This window comes from Centrocercus urophasianus, unplaced genomic scaffold (assembly GCF_019232065.1).
Source record: "Centrocercus urophasianus isolate 14NV4802_14NV808 unplaced genomic scaffold, USGS_Curo_1.0 seq_17, whole genome shotgun sequence".
NCBI classification, from domain to species: Eukaryota; Metazoa; Chordata; class Aves; order Galliformes; family Phasianidae; genus Centrocercus; species Centrocercus urophasianus.
The window spans coordinates 19,302,949-19,322,409 of record NW_024884722.1 but is presented as its reverse complement, the minus strand read 5'-3'; the positions used below and the strand labels follow the sequence as shown (position 1 = coordinate 19,322,409).

General features: G+C 40.2%; 1 protein-coding gene across 9 annotated transcripts in view; it reads left to right on the top strand.

Moving 5' to 3' along the window:
* Positions 1–49: 49 nt before the first annotated feature.
* Positions 50–19,461, top strand: part of PPP3CB (protein phosphatase 3 catalytic subunit beta) — a 52,853-nt gene continuing 33,441 nt past the window's right edge. For 8 of the 9 annotated variants that reach the window (XR_006168691.1, XR_006168690.1, XM_042817875.1 and 5 more), the window contains exons 1-4: positions 50–146; positions 13,486–13,686; positions 15,836–15,960; positions 19,024–19,135. Coding sequence is in view for 7 of the 9 variants with exons in the window: in XM_042817875.1 (XP_042673809.1) it covers positions 77–146; positions 13,486–13,686; positions 15,836–15,960; positions 19,024–19,135 (508 nt within the window). In the remaining 2 variants the exon portion in view is untranslated. Of the gene's footprint in view, positions 147–672; positions 725–13,485; positions 13,687–15,835; positions 15,961–19,023; positions 19,136–19,461 lie in introns of those variants that run through there. The other variant, XM_042817873.1, reaches the window with a different exon arrangement.

Below are 19,461 nucleotides of genomic sequence, written 5' to 3'. Positions count from 1 at the left end.
AGCCCGCGGGCGGAGGAGGCGGACGAAGGCGCCGCCGCGCCCAGCAGCCGCCGCCGGAGACCGGCGGCGCTCAGCGATGTCTGCCAAGGAGGGGAGCAAGGTGCTGCTGCTGCCGCCTCACGCCACTAGCGAGCGCGCCGTCAAGGGTGAGCGAGCCGCGGCCCCGCGCCGCCCGGGGGGGAGGGGGGGCCGGCCCGGCGGAGCGCGGGGGCGGCCGGCCGGACCTTCGGCGGGAGGCCGCGGTGGGAGCAGGGACTGGTGGCCCTGGGCGGGGACCGCGCCCGCAGGTGGGGAACGGGGGCGCGGGGCGAGGAAAAGCGGGGCCGGCTTCGTTCCGCGGGGAGACGCTGCGCTGGGCGCCGCCGGGGGAAGGCGCCGCTCGGCTCGGGCGGCCGCTGCGGGGCCGGCCCTGCGTGGGGCTGAGCCGGGCGGGCGGCCTTATGTAGCCCGAGGCCTGTGCCGCGGCCCCGCGTGCGGCCCGGCCGCGCCTGGCACCGGCCCGCGGGGGCTGCTCGCCCGGGGCGTCGGGCCCTTCGAACTCTGCGGGATTCTCTGCCGTCTGCGCATTGATGCCGGGTCGTGATGCCGGGAAAGAAGAGCTGCAGCCTCTGCGATTGGCGGTCGGTTCTGATGGACGGACTCACCTTGATCTGTTTTTTTCCTGGGTGTCAGGGTTTTACTGGAAGCCTCTACAAGCCAAACGTTATGCTGCTGGGAGGAAAAGGTAAAACGTTGCCGTGCAAATAGCTCTGTGTGACACTGAGGCTGTCTGGCGACCACAGTGCTGTGAAAAGCAGCTCACTGACCATGTCATCTTAGTATTTCAAGGAGAGTAACCCTTTGCAACTGTAGCACTGTACTTGTTAGATTTAACCTTTCTGTTTGGATGATGCTATCAGCAATGAGCATTTCAGCTCTTTGCTTGGATGACAGGTAGCACCCAGAGGTCTGACATGGTGCTGCATTTGGCTGTGGCACTGTGAGCGTGGCTTTGTGGCAGCAGACTGGGGCAGCTGGAAATCTGTGGCTGTGTACAAAGCAGTCTGGTTGCAAGGCTGACATTCCTAAGAGCACACAATCCAGCTGATTTCAGAGGAGAGATCCTGATCATTTAGCTGGACAGTTTGTCTTGGGAAATTAAGAGAATGCTTTTCTCTTCAGCAGGTGCTAATTAAACCCTTGGAAGCCTGTAACATTTTGGAAATTTGCACATTTCCCAGTTTGCTGGAAACCTTTGCTCATAGTGAGTTGCTACCCATTGGGGATTGCTTAACCTGTTGATTTGTCTGAACGCATTGTGAAAGTAGAAAATGGTAGAACTGGTAAATTAGGGACTTGTGTTAATTAGGGCTGTTGGTGCTAAACTTATAGTGGTGTTTAGGCTTGCTGAGGTCTTATACCTCTACTGCAGTCTGTTGTAACAAATACAATTTCTTCAGGTGATGTGGAAGAGCCTGCTGATTTCCAAAGACTCTGTAACTTTGCTCTGTTAGGTGATGCCTGTGAATCTGGTTGCTAGAAGGGGTAGTTAGGGCTTGCTTCATTCTAGCAGGATCACAGCCTGAGGCTACGGTGTTTCTCTGAACCTGGCTGTGTGGGATAGAGGCGTGTTAAAGGTAAGTAGGCCTTGGTACCTTCATCTGGAAGAATCACAGCCAGTTTAGCGTTTATACAGTGGCATTTTTCTTTCTGCCAGCCTGCCTGCTCTGTACCTGCTGTGCTGAACTGTGGGGTTCTGGAGGGAGCCGGGCAGCTGTGCTGAGCTGTGTTCTTAGCATGAAGGGCAGATGGCTCCACCACCCCCTGCCCCTGTGAGGTGCTTGTGCAGCTTGAAATATTTCAACAGCAACCCCAGTGTAGCAGGATTGCAGGTTATGTCAGGGCATAGCGGGTGCATCTGTGCAACAGAAATACATTCGTTGAAAGCATGCTAAAATGTGACATCTCTGTTCACAAATAGACGTGCTACCTCTCACATACAGGGAGCGCTCCTCATATTCTTACCTATGACACAATGAACAAATTACAGGGATGGTGATGGTAGTTGAAAATAGGTGGGCCCTCTGCTTTTGTCAAGACAGCACTGTGTGCCAGGGGACAGAAAATATTAATTTATTCTGATGAAAATGCATGGACCGGGTGTGCTTGTGAAACTGTTGAATGGTTAAATAATGTCCTGTACTTTCTAATTCTTGAATGCTGAAGAATCATTGTAGAATTGAGAGCTTTTCAACAAAGTATCAAGTCTGTCACTGATAGGTATTAATGAATTTATTTACTGGGATACGTTTCTAGGAATCTGCTTAAAGCAATCACTTTTCACCAAAATTCAAAAGCACTATTGGTTGGAAAACCATATAAGGGGTTCTTGGATGCTGTCAGCTCCATTCCCAGAAGAAATCTGTTTGAGGCATCCAGGTTTTCTGCCTCTTGTTGCTGAGGCATTTCTTTTATAACATCTCAGTTCCCTGAGAACAGCCACAGAACTTGGAAGAAAAATGCAGTGCTGTTACCTGGTGTCTCTGTGCAGTAGAGCATTGGGCTGTATTTTTCTCATGCTCTCTGTGCAGCACATCTTCTGAGGGAGAAAGATGAATTCAGGACTTAATGTTTGCTGGTGTTTGTATTGCTTTATCTGTTGCTCTTATTTCAGCTTTTTCTTTCTCTGTTGGTGGAAAAGGGGAAAAGTAACAGAAACTATCAAAAATAAGATGCTGTGGGAAATTAAATTATTTGTTATTAATACATGTTGGCAGAAGTGGGCAAGAGATACTCAAGAAAAAAACATTAGTTACTAATGGTATGATAATGTAATAATCAAATTATTAGTTTAATTACATACAAATAATTTAGTGATTAATAAAGCTAGGGTAATAATTAGGATATGGCCTCCTTTATATTTTGACCTGTATATTTGTCTACAAGTCAGGAATGCCCATGTCTAAAAAATACCTGACATGCTATCAGGTAGAATGTTCATATTGGACATATACATAACACAGTCGTGGCTTCAGATGCGCCGTGTGCCGTCTGGCTGCATTGGCTTTGCATTCCTTCCAAATAAGAATTATGAATCGGTGTCTGCATGTATTATAGTATATTAAAAGCTCAAATATTTTTTTTTTCACTTCTTAGTTAAGTTGTGTCTAAGTGATTTGTACTTGCAGCTTCTCCTTTAAGTGAATGGTTAGCTGCAGGGTTGAAATGCGTAGATTCACTGGTGGCAGGTGAGAGGACGAGGGAAAATGGCCTCAAGTTGTGCCAAGCTATGCTTAGGTTGGAAATCAGGAAACACTTCTTTAAGAAAGGGTTGTTAAGCACTGGAATAGGCTCCCCAGGGAGGTGGTTGAGTCACCATCCCTGGATGCGTTTAAAAACCATTTGGATGTGGTGCTCAGGGCCGTGATTTAGCAGAGGGTTGTCAGAGTTAGGGTAGTATGGTTAGGTTGTGGTTGGACCTGATGATCTTTAAGATCTTTTTCAACCTCAGTGATTGTATGATTCTGTTTGTGGCGTTTGGTTTCCCCAGGCCATTGGATGGCCAGGCTCCTGTTGCTGCATATGACAGAGATGAGAAAAGGTACCTGTCTTCTTGATTTGATGCTTTCTGAGATGCCCTCTTTGTCTCTGAAGAACACTTAGTGTGTTGTGCTGTCTTGTGGAAGATAGCATTCGAACTGCTGTTTGTATTTAATGATTCTGTCTGGTTCTTCTGATTTTACTTTATTTTTGCAATGAGTGACTGCCTTTGGTCAACATCTGTGAAGATGATGTCTGCTTTCCTGGTGATGGGAGACTTCAGGATACCTTTATTTTGAATAAAAGCTATGATGAAGTGTGATAGGTAGATGGTCATTTTTAGCTATTAAATGATATTTATTGAAGCAACTCAACTACTCCACAAATCCCAACGAGAAGTAGCTCATGGTTTAGCCTAGAGCGGGATCCTAACTTAAGATACTAATAGCTATTTTTTGGCAGCGATGTCCATGTGTGAGAAAAAGAATTGTAACATTTGACTTCAAAATAGGAAGTCTGATGTAAATTAAACAGGAACAAAACACACAGATGAAAGGATAGGTGTATACAGGCAGCTTGACAACTGTTTTGAAAATACAGTTAGACCCTTAGAATGCCTTTACGCTGCTGCCTAGCCTGATTCAAAACTGATTGAGGAGAGGAGGAGGCTATTAAAGAGAATATTAAAACTTTGGGGGAAAAAAATCATAGTTGTGAGGTGGGAGGGAAAGTGGAATGGAACAGAATTCTGATGAGTTAATGTTTGAAAAGCCGTATGTGTTCTTTCTCATTTTTTGAGGGAGTAATGAGAATGCATGAACTGTAAACAAGAAGAATGAACAGCAAACAAAGAAACCCACGTCTGCCTTAGTTTCACCCTTAGTAGGGTGAGGCTTGGGATGATAAGGCCAGAGCAGAAATCTGGCAACTACTTTCATCCATGTTTGTGATGGAAGAGCCAAAGAACTCTTTCCCAGGTGTCAATTTTTTTTTTTTTTTTTCTGAATGGGACTGAAGAAGTCTCACAGAAATGTAAATGGTTTCAGAACATACCAACAGTATGAATTTTAAAAAGTGTATATCCTGGGACCAGAAGATATTTTTCTAGTGGCATTCTTTTTCTAATGGAATTTTTTTTTTCTTTGGGGTTTTCAGGTGCAAAATTGCTGATCTATTTTCTGTAGCCTGTGGCATAACTCATCTTCTAAGTCTGAGAAGTGGAGCACAGCAGCGTTTTTACCAAGCTCCAGATTGAACTGAAGAGCTGTAGATCAGTGAGTTTAATTTAAGCAGACTCACAGCACTTGTGAAAGAGTAGACTGACTCAGTCCTTGGAGAAATATGGTATTAAATAGGAATCAGTCCAGTTTTCATAGAAGGAAATCCAGAGGAATTTTTAGCATTTATTTGGAGGAGCCAGTAATGTGATTGATCCAGGCAACGCCATTGATCACGTTCCCTCATCAGAGTCTTTAAAGTAAACAAAGGAGGAAATGTCCTCTTTCGGATCAAAATTAGTTAGGAAAGAAAATACATTGCTGGGTAATAAACTTCTATACTTGAAGGCGATCAACATCTGTCTATATATCACAGAATCACAGGGTTGGAAGGGACCTCAAGGATCATGAATCTCCAACCCCCTGCCCCATGCAGGGCCACCAACCTCCATGTTTAATGCTAAACCAGGCTGCCCAGGGCCCCATCCAACCTGGCCTTGAACACCTCCAAGGACGGGGCATCCACAACCTCTCTGGGCAGCCTGTTCCAGAACCTCACTGCTCTCTGGGTAAAGAATTTCCCCCTGATATATTTAATATATATATTCTTAAATTATTTAGAAAGCAGAATGAATAGCAAAGTAATAGTGCTCACTTATGGTAGTGAACTTCCAGAGCTGTTTCAGAAGGCCTCCATTAGACTGAGCGGGTGGTTTGCCAAGCTGCAGGAGACACAGCTGTGACAAAGGCCGAGTAGTAGAGACTACAGGGGAGGAACATCCTTTGCTGTGGTGAGCTCTGGAAATAAACATTAGGTCTGTATGGGTGGTATCTGAAAATACTAGTTTGGTGACAGTTGAACAGACTGATGGGAATTTAGGGATCATTCGAAGATCAGTTTAGGACAAAGAGAAAGAGAGAGCAGCAGCATCCATTTCCTATGTCTTGTGTTAAATGTTCAACTGGAATGGCAGCATGTAATTTTTGGTCCCCCATCCTGGTTTTCTTCTTTATGTAGAGATATGTTCAGCAGCACAGAGTGATTTTGTGTGAGGTGGAATGGAAAATTATGAATCTGTAACTTGGAGAAGGGGTATATGAGCAAGGGGGATTGTCGGGTGCTGCTTACATCAGTTCTCACTAGAAAAGATTAGCAGGAAATAACTGCATTTTCTGTTTTCCAGTGAAAAGGAGAACAGCAGTACTGAACAACATTTTCCTGAAATGAGTATGAGGGAAGGTGGAATACTTTTTCACATAATTTATGATTTAAATTGTGGAATTCATAGCAATTACATGCAGTAATGAAACTTACTTTGCTAGAGGAAATCCTTAAGCCACCCTGTTTGGAACATGAAGCACAGTGAGGGAAAGTCCTGTGTATCAGGAGAAGAAGCATGTTTAAACATTAAATAATCTCCTATTGTAATGCAGTGTGGTCATTTTTAAAGGTGGTCCTCTAGTGGTTTTCAGACAAGTAATACTTTTTTCTGAGAAAAATTTTCAAAAGCATTCACCAAATTAATAGAAAAAAAGCTCGGCTTAGAAGGTGAATGCAGCATGGCATGTTAGGCATAACCGTGGCTTCATCTGAGATTCATAATTTTATGGAGTTTTTAAGACTGCAAGAGATGAAAGAAATAATGCCTGCAGTCCTTTCGCAAAGCTTCGAGGTCGACAGGGTCATCTGTCTTAGCTTTAAGAACACTTGACACTGTAGCAAGGGACATGCCTTTAAAGAAACTTGAATAAAGGGATAATTTTTGTGGCATTTCAGAGTAATGCTATAATCCACAAGGAACTGACTTCACAGAATATGTACTGTATTGTTTGGGATGAGTGGGATAACTTGTATCTTTTGACAGCTATTGATACTAGCTTTCTGATTCAAGAAGATGCTGTCGTGTGTTAGTGTTTGAGTAATACTGTCAAGGTTGCAGGTCAGTAGCCGCACCATCTGTGATTTCTTCGTGCTATTTCTTCATCACGTGATGTCCTACCAAGTGAAAGAGGACAATTGGATGTATTTTGTCCTTATAGCAGTAGTCGTGGATGTTCTTCTTGGTTCATATAGATATTAGTATATAGAGGTGGAAACTCCAGGGACAGACCAGAAGATAAACTAGAAATTGGGGTTTGTTGTTTTTCTGAATGCTGGTTCATAGTTAGCGATGCATTCGTAAAACCTAATCTCCCAGAAGCCCACAGAACACAGCCAAACAACAAACACAGACAACAATGCTGGCGAAGTGAATAATGCTGGCTTTCCTTCACAGAGCGCCATAGTTGTATTCACTTATGAGTTGTAGGCCTTTATGAGCCAGCAGTGAGTGTGCACTTGCAGCTCAGAAGGCCAGCAGTATCTGGGCTGCTTCAAAGGAGAGTTGACCAGCAGGGCGAGGGAAATGACTGTTCCCCTCTGTTGTGCCCTGATGGGGCCCCGCCTGGAGTGCTGCATCTGAGCCTGTAGCCCCCAGCACATGAAGGACGTGGAGCTGTTCTAGTGTGTACAGAGGAAAGCCATGAAAATGATCAGAAGGTTGGAGCACCTCTTAAGCAAAGAGACGCGTGGCAAGGGCTTGAAACTACGTGGTCTTCAGGGTCCCATCCAGCTGAAACCATTCTGACATTTTACCAGTTTGTGGGAGACGCAACGTATGTTTCACGTGTATCCACCACCAGTGCATCATATTATTCCCTCGTATTAAACTGGGAGATGTGACACAAACCCAATGTCTGTGTTTAGTAACCTTGGCAATGTGAACTGAGGCTTCATCTGTGAAACCAAAAACACCTTTAAAATGGAAACTGGGGAGTTGGGTGTGCTTATAAAGCCAAAGCCCAGTTTATAGAACGTGACGTGGAGTCCTCAGTATAGAGGAAAAAGGGCTCATTTTTCTTTCAAAGTCAGACACAAAAAAAAGAATTATTTAAGTTTGGAGGTTTTAGGAGCAGTTCCATAGTTGCTTGTGAGAGTATGTTGTTGAGCCCTTATACTTTTTCCTACCATTTGTCTAGGAGCTTTGATCTCATCTTGTTTCATTAACCTTCTCCAACAGGGTGCCTCTGATACAAGCCAGGTTTAACCACAGTTAGTAAAATGGGCATATATACCAGTGTGGTTTAAATTTACAGCATCTACATGTTAGACTTTATTAGCAGCTACTGTTGTAGTCAGTTACTAGGCAATGTGAGATCTGCTTTGGGTCTGGAAGTAGCATGTTTGTGTTAGTTGCCATACTGCACCTCTCTGCAGGGATTATTGCACTGAGTGAAGTGCCACACTAATGTAGTTTTTCTGCTTCTGAACCTCTTCACAGCGTGCTGCAAATTTATCCATTTGGATTGATGACGAGTTTTGGATCTCTATAGCACGCTTTTTTGTAACGTGTAAATGAATGAATCCAGATATTTGTGAAAGTCCATCTATAGAATTAGGTTTAGAAGTGGGGTGGGTTTTTTGTTTGATTTTTTTTTTTCATTTGTGATCTCTATTTTAAGTAGCACTACGATATAAAGCTCCATTTTCTTTTCTTCTCTGCAAATGAACGCTAATAGGAATAGAAAACATCATCGCCTTTTGCTGACAAAACCAAGTTACTCCTCGTTTCTTTCCCCGGCTTTAATGTTTAAAGCTTTGAATCAGTGCTCTTAAAACTGTACCACCCGTACATATTTTAAAAGTGAAATTGATTACATTTTACCAGTAAGCAACAGTTTGAGTTTAGAAAATCCTGTATGTTGTTGTAAGTCATGGTGTGTTATCTTTGTTACTAACATCTCTACTTTTACCGATGGGATGTAGTCTGTTATTTTGTGGCACAGTGTGTACTGCTTTAGCAATTCATCTCAGTGCTTATCTGTTGCTTAGCTTTGCAGGGAGTGGAAGGGAATCCTTTAATGACCAACACCATGTTATTTCCTTAGGGTAATTACTGTTAATTACCGTTCCGCTGCAGTCCCAAGAGCACAGGTTCTGCACAAAGACTTTGAAACACACAGATTGTATTTCTGTCTTGGAACACATCATGCTGCAATTCTTTTTCCTTAGGCTATGACATTCCATTACTACTTCATCAAAGGTTTAATTAAACCCATTAGTTTGCAGAAATGGTCTGCATGCTTCAAAAATGGTCATCCTTAACCTACTAAAATGTTATTTTAGTATTTTTTTTCAAAGGTATAAGCTCTAATATAGTGTTAACTGTTGAGACAAAAGGTCTGAAGTGGAAAGAATCAATTTTTATAAGAAGTATTGCTGATTTATTCCAGGTGAGTGATGCAGATTAAATCACTACCTGTGTTTTATTCTTCCTTCTCTGAAGATTATTCTAAAAGATATTCTTCTTGGGCAGTACATATATTGTTAAAAAAAAGATTTGTGTTAAACTCCGGGGAAATAATTTTAAGGCTTCTGATACTAACATTCATGATTTTGGGATATTAAAGGCAAGCCTTGGATATTCAGTTTTTCATTTAAGTATAATTTCTGTACAGATATTGATTAAAATAATTTAGTGCAATTCTTCCCAGACGTTGGACAGAAGGTCAGACGGAAGAGGTCTTTATATTCTCACAGAAAATGCAGCTTTCTAGATGAACTCAATAGTTGGTTGAAATAGATTTTTATTTTTTTTTTTTAAGAATCTAATCTAAAAAATATTACCTGGAACTTTGTTAAGAAAGCAAAATTCTCCCTGCCACATGCTTAGAACCCTTGAAGTATTTCCAAATGTCACAAAGAAGAGGTCAGCACCATCTTTCTGAATTGTGAGGCCATTGGCTGTCACAGTGCATCAGTAATGATTTGTGCGAGAGTGAAACTGGGTGCCTCAACATCCAGTTCTCTGCCATGTCCTGCATCTATTCAAAAAATCTCCAGAAAGTAAAAAGGTTTGTCTTTCACCAAAGTAGGTCATTTTCCAGGAGTAATTCTAGAGCTAATGAAGCACAGTTTCTACAAAACTGTGTCTCGGTGTTGATTGGCTGTGGTTCTGTGAAGGCATGATTTTCATGCTTTTGCAACAGTTAGTGTAGGAGAAATCTACCAGGTGAATTGTCTGATATCGCATAAAAGGATGAGCTCAACTTGGCAGTACTGAAGGCATTCATGGTGCCTTCTCCTCAAAGGAACCACCTGCTTTTGTAAGCTTACATGAACTTGATACCTGCAAACAGACGTGTCTTCCCTGTTTAGTAACTGACTTTCTCACCTACCAGCTCACTTTGTGTGCATTCGTTCGTGGATATTCACAGCGTGTATGTTCGTGTAGCTGCACCAACTACATTTGACATGGACCTAGATTCAGAAGCATAAGTTCTTCATCGAGCTTAGCATCTGTGCCTTGTGACCTTCATCAAGTTCGTTTCTTATGTTTTTTGCTCCTCGGTTTCTTCTTGTGAGCCTTCAGAAGTATCACTTATTAATTCTAGATGGTGCAATACAGCAATTGGGTCATGTCAGTACCACAGCACTTATGCCAAAATCCAGACATCAAAACCATATCTGGCAAAATATTTCAAGAGAAATAGACCCACTTTATTAGATAATACTTGATTAATCTGAAGTTCATGTTATGTAGAGCTGGTTTGTTCTTTGTGGCACAAATAGTGTGTAAAAAGGAGAGGGGATTGTCTAGAAAGTTATTATGGAGATTAATATGAATTACCAAATAAAGCAAAAATAACACTCAGAGAATATGGAGGATGGAAAGTCAAGCTCAGAAACAGCAAATGCAAGAGTTTGAAGCGGTGTTGGTCATGGTAAAATGCTTCCAGAGGTGAATTAAATTTATCTTGTTGGAATGATGGGTTTCTCTTTTCAGAGGCAGATTCAGGTTTTTGAATAGTTGTTGTACATGCAATAGAAGTGGATGCCTTTTGATTTCTTAGATTTGGATCACGAAGCATTTTAACACTTCCAAGTGGAACGTGACTACTAAAGGGGACTGCAAGGAAAGCTATTCTGTTTACTTAGTAAAGCATTTATGTCCAAAACTGAAATGCCAGATTTGTTCTATGCTATGTAACATCAAAGCAAGATTTTCAGCATCTTTTTACTTATGAACGTTATTAGAGGAAAAAAACAGGCAATTCTGCAGTTTATTTTCTAATATAATTGCATTTCAGTCAAAATGTGTCAGTTGTTTTACTGATAGATTTTTATTAAGGCACAGAACAGAAGGTAGCAGTATATTGCTAGCAGTCCAGAAGTCAACTTCAGTGAAGCCAGGCAATGTTTTAGTATTTCAGCTTAGATTTTAAAATGTAAAGTTTTGCTTTGAAAACTAAGGAAAGAGAATGCAAATTGGCAAACTGCAAGTGTGTTCGTACAGTTGGATCTCCATTCAGTAGAAATGTTTCTCCCTATTTTAATTTTTTTTAAATCGCATTTGAAATAATATTTAAATGGGGGGAATTGAGCAGTGTTGCTCCTTTTGTTTCATTCTTTGAATGCATATGTGCATATATATATATTACATATCTTTTAGATTAGTTTTATCACCTGTAATCCTGCACAAGCTAGATGATATTTGGGTGCACTGCTTAGTGGGAATTTTGATATATTTTCCTCTCTCATGATCCCCACATGCGTTTTGCACGTGCAGGAATGAACTGCTGCTGTCAGACAAGTTCACTGAGCCAGCAGCGTGCCCTGGCAGCCATAGGGCCCCGCACCTCGGGGTGCACCAGGCCCAGCACTGCCACCGGGCGAGGGGAGGGGTGTCCTGCTGTGCTGTGCGGCCTCAGCTCCAGCACTGCTGCGGGTCTGTGCCACTGCGTGAGAAGGACAGAAAGCTGTTAGGGAGCATCCAAAGCACGGCTACGAAGATGGCGAAGCATCCAGAGGGTGAGGTGTGTGAGGAACGGCTGAGGTCCCTGTGTTTGCTCAGCCCAGAGCAGAGGAGCTGAGGGCAGCCCTCATGGTGGCTGCAGCTCCTCACAGGGAGCGGAGGGCAGCGCTGAGCTCTGCTGTGTGTGACAGCGACAGGGCTGAGGGAACGGCATGGAGCTGCATCAGGGGAGGGCAGCTGGGGGTGAGGGAAAGGGTCTGCACCAGAGGGTGGTGGGCATGGAACAGGCTGCACAGGGCAGCAAGCACAGCCCGAGTGCTGGAGTTCAAGACATTGCTCTCAGACATCAGGTTTGGATGTTTGGTGGTGATGTGTGGAGCCAGGAGTTGCACTCAGTGATCCCTGCGGGTCCCTTCTAGCAGGATATTCTACACTCCTATGTAGGCTGCAGTCAAATCACAGTCTTGGCAGCTGCTAAGCCTGGTTGGGTTCCCAATTCAGACCTCTCATGTGCTTTGCTTCTTTGAGATATGGATCACATGGGATCTCTTTTGATCCACAAAACAGGATCCGGATTTCAGATACTTATAGACATTTCTAGAGTTGTGTCAGGTATGTGGGCAGCCTCAATTCACAGTTAAATCTTTTGGAGACAGTACAACAGGAGAATAAGGAAAACAGGCTTGATGAAAGGTTTTCATCTATTCATGATGGCTATGCCACAGGCTCCCAGAATTGCAGATTTTTTTCTGAGAGTATGAAGTTGTTCTGCTGCTTACTCAGCAGTCTGACAGAACTTGAAACTGTCGGACTCCGTCCTGCTGCCTTTCTCCTATACGGAGGCTGAGGGAGAGTTGTTTCCCCTTGTCCATTAATGCTGCCATACGTCTGTGTCACAGTCCCCCTTAGTTTTCAAAATGTTAGGCTGAAGGATTCTAGCTTACCTTTATTAATCCTGTAGCAGAAAACATTGGAATTTTGTTGTTGTTGTTTATTTATTTTTTTTTTTTCAATTATTATTTTCCCTTAATAACATGAGTGAACCCAAATTGCCTGCTACATTTATCAGTGGCATAATGGTCGTACTTAGTTTTCTATTCCCTGGCTAGTAATTCTTAATTGGGTATTTTTCTAGAGCAGTAGGGAAGACCTTGATAATGAATAGTAGTAGTAAGTTTATAATTTGTGATTTTTATATGTAAAGTTAGAATTTATTTCCTTCATTAATTCACATTTATTAATATTTAATGTGTTTTCTTGCTGAGCCATTCGGTATTTCTACTGGAGCTCATTATAACCTGCACAGTTCTTCATTATTCAGAATACTTGTTGTCTCTTGAAAACTGCACCCCTCTATGACTGACCTCCTTTTCACTGTAATTTATGAATATGTTAAATAGCACAGATCCTAGGGGGGTGATCTCGTGACCTTCCTTTCCGCATGCTGGCCATCACCTCCTTCTTCTTACAAGCCTTTAAAAAGTTTTCTATCCTTTTGTTACTGCCTTTGTGGGTTGGTTGTTTTTTTTTTTGTTGTTTTGAAGAGTTTTTGATGATGGCCATATTTTAAAGTGCCTTTTGCAAGTCTGAGTGGATATTAAATGGATCTCCTGCATCCCAAATACTTTTTCCTTCGGAGAATGCTAGTGTATTTGAGAAATATCATGTTCCTGAACAAAGGCAGTTTTGACTCTTTAAAATGTTGTATGTTCTGCTGTGCCTTTCAGTAATTTTGTAGTTTCTATTCAGATGTATAGGTGTTAATTCTTTTAATACATATGCAGAAAGCACTGTTCTATCCCATTTTTTGTTGGTGTCATTGAGTTTGTTGACTGGAAGGTAAATTTGCTTTGGTAAACAGCTGTTCCATGATAGATCCAGTTCTGTTTCTTCCTGTTGGAATAAATATTCAGAATAGCATTGTTGCGACTAGTGTTTCTTCTTTTAAATTTTAGCTGTCCCTTTTCCACCAACGCATCGTTTGACATCTGAAGAAGTGTTTGACACAGATGGAAAACCCAGGGTTGACATTTTGAAGAACCACTTGATAAAGGAAGGTCGAGTGGATGAAGAAATTGCACTTAGAATCATCAATGAGGGTGCTGCAATATTACGGAGAGAAAAAACTATGATAGAAGTTGAAGCTCCAATTACAGGTAATGTTTCTAGATTATTTCACTAATAATTAAATTTTGAAAATATTCACGTTTTTTTTCACTAGTATAGTTTTTCTTAAGGATCACTAGAATAAAATTTTTGTGTAATCTTTTCGAATAATCTCACACAGCATTTGCTTAGCATCACTCAGATGGCCTGAAAAAAGACACTGCTCATTACTGTATAAAACTGAGGCATTGAACCTGCTGGGGATTAAAACTGAGTAAGCAGGGTTTTAACTCAGACAAAAGAGAAAGTAGTTAAATGCTTGTGAATTATGAATTTCTAATTCCTGTGATGTAAGCGGGAGCAGAGATGTTTCCCTGGAACAGATAAGTGAGCTCAGAATTATTCTGAAATCTAAATATGTGAAGAGAAGCTAATTGCTGTTGTTTGAAGCAAATACTGTGACCTAGTTTTCTGAGTGAAAAATACACCTTATAGTTCCTCTGTAGGCGAAATTGACGATTGAGTGCAAAAGATGTTCTTATGAGAGTAGTAGTACTGGGAAGCTAAGACTGTTTTGCCATCATTAATGTAACGGGAGTGATCTGCTGTGATACAAAACTGACTTGCAGTGTTTCTAGGGATATTTTCGTACTTGGACTAGTTCTGTTTGTATTTGACCTGGAGAAAGATGGACTTAGTGTCCTTAATGTATTGTTTTTTGTTGTTGTTACAAAAAATCCAGATTCATAGAAAATATTTTATATTGCGTATCTATAATTTAAAATAATGATTGTAGGTTTTATTTTTTTGTGTGTTCAAATCAAGTGGTCTTTAACTTGAAAGCTTTCTTTTAAATGGGCCTTGGAAAACTAAGTGTTTCCAGATGCTTATTTCAGGGCATCGGCTTGCTTTGATTTGTTAATGTCAGGCAAATGAAAACATGGAAGTAGTATGTGGGTGTTGGCATTTTAAAGAAAATTAAACTACTGACCTGGTGGAAACAAATAACTGAATGACTGAACTCAGAATATTTTCAAGTTCTAGATCAAAACTAATGTCCATATGTTTAGGATTTTTATCTTCCATTTCATTTGGGTAGCTGCCCTGTGTTACTGGTATATTGGAATCTGAAAAAGAGGAATGTTCTCGCAGAGTTTGAGTAAATATCTTCAGAGAAGTGACATACAAGAGGATGCATTTTATTTGGTCTAATGTTTTGTAGGTCTTTGTGGCAGTTGTTTTACTCCAAGGAAATAACAATATGCCAAGTGCCATATCTGATGCTTCTTTCCAAAATTAGAAGGACTTGTTTTCCCCAGCCCAAATTTGCTGATGCACACCAAGAAGTCGAGAGACTGTTGGTCTGCTGATCAGTGACATTTTGTGTCGATAGAAGGCGTAGGCTCTCAAGTGCTATCAGCAGCACCTCCCTGCAGAAACAGGAAAGCAACTCCTGAATTCCATTGCACTGGAAATTCTTGTGGGAATTAGGAGTTAGGAGCAGTTGTCTCTTCCATTTGAGGTTGTTTAGGTTTTGGTTGTTTTTTTGTTTGTTTTTTTAATTGCAAGATGACCTGGCATTGCTGCGTGCTCTTCAGAGTCTTCCCAGCTGTTATCTTAGGCACTTGTGCCTTAGGTTGTGCTGACCACTGATCTTGTACTGTTTTATATTCTACAACCACAAGAAAAATCTACTGTTGAAATAATGAACATGGTTATTTGAAGAAGAGTAGAAAAGAAGATATGATGATGTTGAAAGGTGTGATAGTCAGAAAACAAAGGCATACTCGCCCTGCTTTTTTCAGTCCCTCGTGGAAACAGCAAATTGTTGCAGAGCAGCGTTGCAATACCTTTTCAAAATGCATACGAAGGCAGATCTGTGAAGATACATAAGGGGCTGGGGGAGACAGGAAAGAGCTGCTGACAGCCTTCAAGACCTCAATGCTCTGTGTTTTAACTATTTTTGAAAAATATTCCACAGTCTGCCAGTTGCAAACCTGATTGTTATGAGCATTGCTACATGTGGTGAGAACAGTATCTTAGTGAGCAGCAGAAGGTGAAGCTTCAAAAACTTCTGTTATTTCTTTTTTATGCATGTCTTTTTATTAGAAGTACTTTGTGGCTGTTTACTTAACTATAACTTAGTAACTTTTCTGTTAGATTTTTTTAAATTAATTTGAACAAAATTTTTGCTTGCAGTGTGTGGTGATATACATGGCCAGTTCTTTGATCTAATGAAGCTGTTTGAAGTGGGAGGATCACCTGCTAACACAAGATACCTCTTCCTCGGTGACTATGTAGACAGAGGTTATTTTAGTATAGAGGTAACTGAATATATTAATCTGTTTGTCCTAAATTTTTCTATAAGCACGCTTTCATGGAGATTTGCAAATGAAATTTTAGGTCTGCTGTAACATGTGAATGTGTTCATCCTTGCTCTGCTTCCTTCTATTACAAAGGCCTGCTTACAGGAGGATATTGACCAGCGGTTTGGACTGTCCTGTTGAAATCACCAGACTTACTCGTTTTTCCTCCTCTTTCTGCAGTTGGGTTTTATGACAGTTGAATTCTGTAGTTTTATTATGTATAATGTTGCTTCTCTGGGAATATGCATTAAGGTGCATTTATAAGTTTTTGGAGACCAAAAGTCGTGTCTGAGAGGTCCTTCTCTCAGTGTGTTAAAATATTTATCTCTACAAAGAAGACTCCTTTTATATATATAATGTTATTGAATTATTATTATTATTTTTCTTTACTAAAATTCTGAGGGTGATTACAGACATTCCCAAAGGATGACGTGTGTATATCTGCCATTATTTTTTCAGGTATTTTGAATTCAAATAATTTTTTAATTTTCAGCATGTCTATGAGACGTGTTACGCATCAGAGATATTCACAGATTCGTATCAGTGTTCCAGATGTATGATTTTTCAATTAACTACTCTTCTTGAGCCAGCGGGGGATCTCTTCATAGATGCCAAATCTAATAGAGTAGCATGCCATTTGAAATAGCATTTTTCAATGTTTGGTGTATGAGGTTTTGTATTAAAATTACACTCTTCTAATAATGTATGTGTGGGCATGTGTATGTACTGTGAATGACATGCACACAGGAATTTTCAGGGACAGCAGACAAACAGGAGATGCAGCAAGAATGATTGCCTCAAAAAGTCATTTGTAAGGAAGAATTGCAACGTAAATGTGCTGTATATTCATTTGGTCTTTGTGGCCTGTTCTTGGTGATTACAAAGAATTTAATTGTTCTTTTCAAGGACTTTAACATAGCAACGATGAACTGTAGCAACAAAACAACTTTTCAAGCATTACACTTAAGAAAACCTTGTGGACAATGGATGTGCTTGAATATTTTGATTGGAACAGGTTCATTTGTTTTATTTTATATTATTATAATTTAGTTTTTAATATAATATTTGGAATAGAGTTGTGGAACATGTGAAGATATGCTAAATATACTCTTGAAAACCACTCCAGGATTTTTCATATGCTTCTCCTCATTGAGGTAATCTGTGTCTTTTTTTGCTCAAAGTGGCTGTAGGAACAGCAGTAAAGTATGTGGCAGATTTTCTGAATGAAGTTGAAATGCTGTAAGTACACGGCGGTGGGCCTGTGCTTTGTGCCCACCTTTCCCTGAGAAAGGAAAAAATAGCGTGTTAAAATAATAAATTTAGCCCTTTGCTTCCAACGTTTTCCTTAAAAATTAAATTAAAAAATCTAGATAAATTTTTGCTTGCTAATCCTTAATATTTAGGAAATGTGTCTTAATCTCCAGGTGGAATTTGGGAGTTTTCATATATGGTTACTTCAGAGTTTCTCTTAGTGACTGGAAACGTAACATAGTTTTGATAAAATTGTCTGTTCACAGAACAGTGAAGGTAAGATCTTTAAAAGCACAAAGAGTGAAAATTGATTTTTCTCTAATAAATTCTTTAATCGGTCTATGCTAAAACATTTTTAATTGCATTGATACTTCAGTAGTAAACCATTTTCAATTAAACAAATGCCATCTTTTCTAATGGGAAAATTCACTACATGCTGTACTATATTTGTATAAAGCAGATACTGGGATCAAGATGGAGTTCTTCCCATAGATATACACAAGTTCCTCTTTTCTATACTGAAAGTAATAGGACATAGACAACTAGTTTGTATATAATAATAAAAAAATGTATATGTTGGTATAGGATCAATACAATAAATGTTCTTTTGGACTTAATAGATGCCATGCTTAAAATCCCAGCAATTTTGTTTAGTACTTGTTTATTGGCAGAAAAGCACTGCTTTTACACTTGTCTGTTGCAAATCTTTAAGATTGCCAGTGTCTATAAGTTTTTCATACAAACTGAATAAGCTGAAATATTTCACAATTAGAGAATTTGCCAAATGAATTCACGTATTTATCTGATGATTAGCAATTTTGTCACAAATTGAATGTACTCTGCTGGGAAGTAGTTTTAAAGAGTCTTGGGGACCTTGCAGGACCTCAAGATATTTTGCAGTTGCAAAAACATAGAAAAATGATTAATTTGTATATTTTTGCTAAGATGAAAAACCAATAATGAGTTTAGTTGAACTTCTCAATGAAAGTCCTTGGTGGTTTTTTTTTTTCAATGTATGTCTCCTTTGTTTTCCTTCTTCCTTCATGTACTTACCGTACTATGCAAAGTAACTTTGAAGAATAGCTTCAGGGTTCCTGTATTGATTGGAAAAAAATAGTAGTGACTTGCAGATGACTTCAAGGTGGTCCAGAACTACTGGGATTTAACTTTTTCTGTGCTCAGTTAAAAATACAAAAATTATATTTGAAGCTTAAGAAATACACTTTGGGTGTTCAGGAATGCTGGATGGTAACAGGCTCTAAGTTTCAAAAACTGCATGTTCTGCAGCTCTGCCCCAACAGTCTTTGCTACTGATGTTGCAGTAACGATCACGTATGAAAATTGACTATACTGCCTTAAATTTGCTGCTTGAACAATGAATAGACAAGCAGCGTTTCCATTTTTGGGGGGCAGAAATGGTAAATTCTGACAATTCTTGGTGTAAAAACCACTCTAAAAAATACAAGATGTCTTTAAATTAAACAGATTTTTCATGGATTTTGTATATCATTTATTTCCATTAGCATATGTCTGCTTTCCTTATGAAATCAGATTCTGTGCACTGAGACATGCTTTGCCTAGACGAAACTGAACAAGTTGCATTGCTCTGGTCCAGAACTGTTGTATTGGGTCGGGAAAAGTAGCGTTGTATTTATGTAATGGCATAGTGAGCTGTTCTTATATTTGAAGCTGTTGGCATTCTTACTCAAAGTGTCTGAGTAGTAGCAGGTTTTAAAGTGTAATTTATTGAATGTCTTTCTTTTCCAACAGTGTGTGCTGTATTTATGGGTCCTGAAAATTCTCTATCCAAGCACGTTATTTCTTTTGAGAGGCAACCATGAATGCAGACACCTAACAGAGTATTTTACCTTTAAACAAGAATGTAAGTATTGCCTAAGGAGATAACATTAGTTTACTTTCCACCTAATGATTTCCAGTCTCTCATTTTGCTTGAGAGATGTTTGTTAGTATAATGAAAGTCCTGCAAACTTTCGGAAACCCAGCTAACTTCTGTAAAACTGCTTGCTGTTAAGTGTGGCAGTGGAGTTAAAGTATGTAGAAGGCTGTTGTTTGTAAAGATATGTTATGGAGTAAACTTTAACGCATAAATACTGGAGAGAAGAAAGTTATTTTGGTTTCTTGGCTGTAATCAAGAGTTGTGAAGCTAGCAAGAAAATACTCTGCTGCTGAGTAATTTCCATTCAGGTA